The sequence below is a fragment of the Antrostomus carolinensis genome, unplaced genomic scaffold (assembly GCF_000700745.2).
Source record: "Antrostomus carolinensis isolate BGI_N321 unplaced genomic scaffold, ASM70074v2 scaffold8857, whole genome shotgun sequence".
Lineage (NCBI taxonomy): Eukaryota > Metazoa > Chordata > Aves > Caprimulgiformes > Caprimulgidae > Antrostomus > Antrostomus carolinensis.
Window position 1 is genome coordinate 1467 of NW_010328005.1, and position 6018 is coordinate 7484.

Consider the following 6018-nt stretch of genomic DNA (forward strand, 5'->3'; position numbering starts at 1 on the left):
GTTACAACCCGGGTTTACATGCAAGGAGAAGTGGCACAAACAATGTCCCATTTCATCAAGACACCTCTGGGAGAAGTTACCTTAAGAAATCTAGACTGAGTAGTCTGCTAACAGGAGAAACCACAGTTAAGCTTGCTGAGGGGGGAAAAAAAAAAACCCCAAAATCTGTAATTCAAACTGAGATACCCTTGATTATTTGTCTTATTAAAAAAAGCCTTCCATTTTACTCTCATTACATGCAATTGACTGCAGGATCAAGAAGCATCAGCTCTTCCACTCTGGTCCAGTTTCTGATTAATTGAAATTAAGACCTGGTGTAAGCCTGTAAACTGTCAATCTTGAATTACGAAGTTCAAAGGGTTGGAGTTTTCTGGGAATGACTATTAGAAGTTGCAGGGAAAAACAAAACAAAACCCAAAAACTTTTATCACAATGCCTTTGTTCTCTGGAAGATGGAGAAGAGTCATTTAATGCATATCCCTTCTCCAAAGACAGGCTACTTCCCGTATTAGGTAATTACCATTTACATCTGGTGTAATTAACCCTTTTTAGAGAAAGAGGGAGAGGGAGAGATGTCCAGTTCTCTGCCATCAACTAACCAGAGAAGGGCAGTGGGGAAAAAACCCCAAACAAACCCCTCAATGTTTATGATCTAAAGCTATGACACATAATGCAGCATTTCAAAGTGAAACAATCCACACAGCCAATCCAATTACTTAAGCTTTTATGTGTTTGGTTAATTATAGAGTACAGGAGCTGAAGAGATTTGCTTTCTGCAATTAACATAATCCTGATTACTTTCAATTAATTGGTTTTTTTTTCTTCAGGCAACTAGTCTTCTCAGCATCAATGCAGAGCTCCAATTCTTTTGTAACCACTATTTCAGAAGCTGTAGTCATGTGCAGTTGGGAACCTACCAGCTCCACTGGATGAGCTGGACAAGGAGGAGCCCCAACTCCCCCACCAGCGTGTGTAGTTACACAAGGCAGTATGAGCAAACTGAGCACACACAGGCTGAGGATCTTCTGTATCACACGAGGGAATAGAAAAAGATGAACCCAGGGGGTTTCTTATATTACCATTACCCACCTCACATGAGACCAAGCTTAACTCACCCCAGAGGAACAGGGCTGGGAGGAAAAGGAGGTGAAGAGAGAAGGAAACATACCGGCTATAACCATCTTTGTATGAAACTATTTGTTAAACATGCTCCAGGCAGACCCATTTTTTGCACTCAGAGAGTCATGAGTTACCACAGTGTTAATGAGACAGCACATCACTGCTGGCCTCCAGCATCTTTTACCCCAGCTATTTACATTCTGTGTATTTTTTCATGATCAACAAATTTGTTCAAGTTAGTTAAGTTATCCCACCACTTAAAAAGAAAGGTCTCTGCAATGAGTTTAAACCACGGCGTAATCTTAACTTCATTCTTGGAGGCTTTGTCCAAGAGCTGCTTCAGTTCCTTCTGTGTCACATAGCAGTAGCTTTGGATCTCGTTAGGGTCAGGATTCAGCGTTACGTCCTTCTGGACAAATAAGATATAGTCTATCTCATGTTCACCCCAGATCCCATCAGATTTGGCCTTGTAGTGAATTCGTGTCAGATAGGAGATTTCTTCTGGAGTTACCTACAACCAAAACACATGTCAGAACCGGTGCCAAACCAGAACGACTGCACTGCTAGGCATGACAGAAGAATGGGCAGCTATAACCCTCTTCCTTAAAAATTATTTTCCCCCCAGTGTACAATTGCAATGTACTTCTTCACAAAGACTTAATACAAAAAACCTCTGTATTGTACTCTGGTGACACAAGTTGGACTCCATTTCTGCAGTCAGACTCACCCTGCAATATTTTGACTGGATTTCTTCTACACAGTAAGATTTAAATAATATTTACTAGACCTTAACTCACACTTACCTAAGCACTGATGAACACAAACGCTCGCACCTGCCCCTTGCCTCCCAAGGAAAAGACCTGACAGCTACTTAAAGCCAAGGCCAGAGCTGCGTACTGACAGACCACACTCAACCCGGATCTACCAGGGCTCTGTGCAGGCCAGGTAATTAATTCTGGGGACAGCCTAACCAGTGTGTTTCCCAAGAGCTCACTGCTGCTCCCACGGCCTGTGACTCAAATGTCACTAGTTACAAAACGCAGAAGGAGATTTCAACCACAAGCATAATTCAGCCAGCTTCACCCTGCTCTCGGTGCACTCCCAAACTGCCACCAGAAAGGAAGGTACTAGAAGTGGGTGTGTGATTGCTCTGGGAGAAGCACCGAGTGCCCAGGCCACCCTCCTTCCCATAGGAAACTTGGGATTGCAGAGGGACTTGGACACGGATCGTGGCAGCAGCTCACAGCGATGCCCTCCAGGAGCACTAGTCCTACAGAACAGGTACAGCACTCTGCTGCTGGCCTGGAGGAACCTTGTTCACATCACTGCCTTCCCCTGGGCAAGGAGGACAGCCAGCCCAGCTGGAAAACATGCAGGCACCCACAGCCAGAGCTGGAGCAACGTCATCCTTTGTTACTGTGAGATTTTATGGTTCTATGATTTACTCTTTGGCTCATGTTTACTTTGAGCAGTGGAATATTCTAAAATACCGTTTAGTGACAACAGCTTTTGAGACTCTGGAATATAGATGAAGTCTCAAATTCACCAAGTTCTCTGTGTCTCCAAAGTTAAATTCATTTTTAGGTCTCAGGCTGACCCTGTCTGCCAGATGCAGTTAGCCTGTAAATTGGCAAACACTGGCAACAATTCCCATTTCTTCTTCCTTCCTTTACCTGCTCCATGGGAATTCCTAACTCGGCTTTCAGTCGTCTCTGTGCTGCTCTTCGAACACCAATGGCATTATTTTCTTCCAGCTCTAGTGGGTGGCTTAGAGGATGACTGCAACAAGTGTTGGTGAAACAATCTGCAAGGAGTTTGTATCAGTACATTTTTGACATGTATAAAGCGTTGCAAAAAACCACAACATAAAACAAACAAAACCAGAGTGAAACCAAACAAAACAACGATAAAAAAACCCCACCACCAAAAAACCCCAGAGAGGTAGGATGGTTACTCATCACAGCTTTGTTTCTCTTTTCCATATAAAGGTCAGGGAGGAAGGAGGATATTTTCATCTATTATTTTTCTTTCCATATTTTGCACCAAGATTTACCTGGACCAAGTACTACTTTGCAGGTTAAGTGTTTCGATACACATGAACACATGCATTCTCTTACCCAAGATAGCATCTACTGGAGAGCCAGTTTGGAAAGCAATTGTTTATCCTGCAAACGCTAATTAAAATGACTTTTAGAAGTTTATATGCAACAGGATATTGAAAATACTCCCAGAGCTTCAAGACCAGTTGACAATAAGTAGAAATAAAAAAAGCAGTTTATGCTTGTGTTTAAAGAACAGACCCTTTATACTCTGTTTCATGTATATTAAAAATGACTTAATGTAGTAACGTAGACTAACTGTGACTGGCCAACCTTTTATCCATAAGAGTCCAGCTCAAAGGCATCCAAAATAGAGTCAGATTACCCATAAACTACACTTGAGCACTTTGATTAGTTAGTGGTCAAGGGAAAAATAAAATCCCTAAAGATTCCCTTGGAAGGAAAAAAAGGTCTTTCTCCCCTGAGCTGAAGAGGGTTAGAAACACCTGAATTTGTTTTCCATCAGAAATTCTGAAATGGACAGCTTTATGCTTCCTCCAACAAACTTGTCTTCTGTAAGCTTCGTTTCTTTCATTCCACTTCTTATTTTTATGCCTCTCCATTTGCATTTAATAGTAACAGTTCAAGAGTCTTCAAAACTCACGCCCTATGTACTCTGGCCACGCAGTCTCACTTTTCCTGTCCTTAAAGCCACAGATAAAGGCCCACATATCTCACTGAAGCACGGTGCAACCGCTTGCAAGCAGTGGGGCTTCACTGTACATCAACTACACCTTCCCACCAGTGGAACCAGAACATTCTCCACAGCCACCAGAGCAATTGCTTCAACTCCACTACATCAGCCTGCAGCAGAGGAGGTAAACAACACACGCTCTGCACTTGCACCAACAGGACCAAACAAGTCAGGGAACAATCATTTCCCAAGACTATGTACAGCAATAAGCTAATGTTGCTGTTATCTTACTTCATCCACAAGATGAAGCGCATCTTGATGAAGATAAGTGTATCTCGAACTCTTAAAAGTGTTTCTTCTCCAAAGAAATAAATTCTAAAAACTCAGAATGAGTTACACTGCAAAATTAGACTGGCACATTTTAAAAATACTGATTTAAATAAAGCATTTTTATAAATACAACAATGTATTTCAGTACTAACCTGGAAATGTAATTTTTGCATTTGACCTCTGCTGCAGCAACAGTTTGTTTTCTGAATTAAATAAGAAAACACTGAAAGCTCGGTGCAGTAAACCTAAAATAAAAACACAGAGGGCTACTTAAAAGGAGAAAAAAAACATAGAAGACAGAGTTTAAGGGCTTTGAATGGCTTCATTTTTGGGTAACCAAAATTTAAAATTCAGACACATTGAAAAGCAAGGATTTGATAAAAACCATTGAGTTACTATTGAGGTTTCTCTGTCAGCTTATGCAAAACATTATGAAATTAGAAAAGCACTGAGAACAACAATGCAACAGAAGAGTTGTACTCAACCTGGTCAGTTCACCATCCTGAAGATGCACATGTAAGCAAGCTGCTAACAGAGGTCCAGCATCCACAAATTTACTATCAAAAAGATGACTCGAAAACCTCTAAAAATTGTATGGAATTTCAAGAAGCTCCAGGTAAGTACAAATGTCCCCAAAAACAGTACAGTTGCAGTTTTCTGCAACTTTTGAGTTTGTTATACCTCACTCTTCAGAAAGATGCTTCCCCTCAGTATGGAAAAGGAGGTCACAAACTACTGTGAAAGACTCACGAATCTGACCAACCTCAAATAAAACCCACAATCAATTAGAATGACAAAACCAAAAAAACCCCTTTCCTATTAGCAGTATCTCAAGTAGAACTCTGTGTGAACTACTTAAAAATCAAAGTCTCTTCTCCTTGAACAGAATTCAGCACAGAAGCAAGGGACACTCTTTAAAAAAAGCTACACATAATAGGAAAATAAAACTATTTTATTATCAAAATGTGATTCAAAAATATTTATCAAGACATACAGCTTATATCTGCAATCACACATTTATCTCCTTTCCTTCTGCCTCCAACTGCATGTTCCTCCACATTACAGCATTTTTAAAACTAGATATTGTACACTGGGGGAAGAGGTGGGCTTGGGGAAGTAATTGCTCTCATTTGATCAACACCCACCTGAGATTAAGGCTTTAATTTAATCATGACTATATTCTTGAAAATATTCAATCAACTTAATTGTTCAATTAGAAGGTAAGCAAGCTGTACCTTTATCAATGTTTTCATTCAAGTGACAGTTTTTCTTGGTATCCGCTCCAATCTTGTTATCGTTTTCATCGATAAGGATGCACATCTCTGCCAAGAGCTGCACCTGCTGCTCATCCAGGTGATCAGTGCTTACTTCAGGCATCCTGATGGCAGCACACGTTCTACTGAAAAAAACCCAACAAGAGTCATTCAGTAATAATAACATCTGTAAGGTTCTTTCTGGACAAAGGGTGGGAAATAACCAAAGGGAGAAGTTTTCTGACACAGTGTAAGTTGTGCACCGGTTACATTTTTGAGGTTTTCTGTGCTTTTGGATTTCTGAAACTTCCTGCCCACGGTGCCAAATGCTGCAGCGTCACGTGTAGGGGCTCAGGAGAACTATTTTGTGTTCCTCGGAAACTCGAGGCAGTGGCCGCTGCAGGTCGGACGTGCCAAGTGTTGATGGGCTGGCAGCATCAGAAACCCCATGCCAAGTTTCACCCGGCACAGACCTCCCCTTGCCGAGCCCGCGCACGGCCGCTGGGTCACACCTGTAACGCCAGGCAGCACACGCATCCCCCACCAGCAACAACGGAGTAACAGGGCCGCGCTGCCCAAGGCT

At 41.7% G+C, this 6018-nt stretch overlaps 1 protein-coding gene across 2 annotated transcripts; it reads right to left on the reverse strand.

The window, feature by feature from the left end:
* Positions 1-1003: 1003 nt before the first annotated feature.
* LOC104519407 (isopentenyl-diphosphate Delta-isomerase 1) lies at positions 1004-5929 on the reverse strand. 2 transcript variants are annotated; one of them, XM_029085983.1, is made up of 5 exons: positions 5919-5929; positions 5418-5578; positions 4335-4427; positions 2793-2923; positions 1004-1630 (listed from the first exon to the last, which is right to left on the reverse strand). In XM_029085983.1, exons 2-5 carry the CDS (start codon positions 5557-5559, stop codon positions 1313-1315), a joined length of 684 nt encoding a protein of 227 aa, XP_028941816.1. In that variant the 5' UTR covers positions 5560-5578; positions 5919-5929; the 3' UTR covers positions 1004-1312. The 2 variants fall into 2 exon arrangements, with proteins under 2 accessions (XP_028941816.1, XP_010170385.2); XM_010172083.2 differs by lacking the exon at positions 5919-5929 and having other exon boundaries at positions 5418-5579.
* Between the last annotated feature and the right edge of the window lie 89 nt (positions 5930-6018).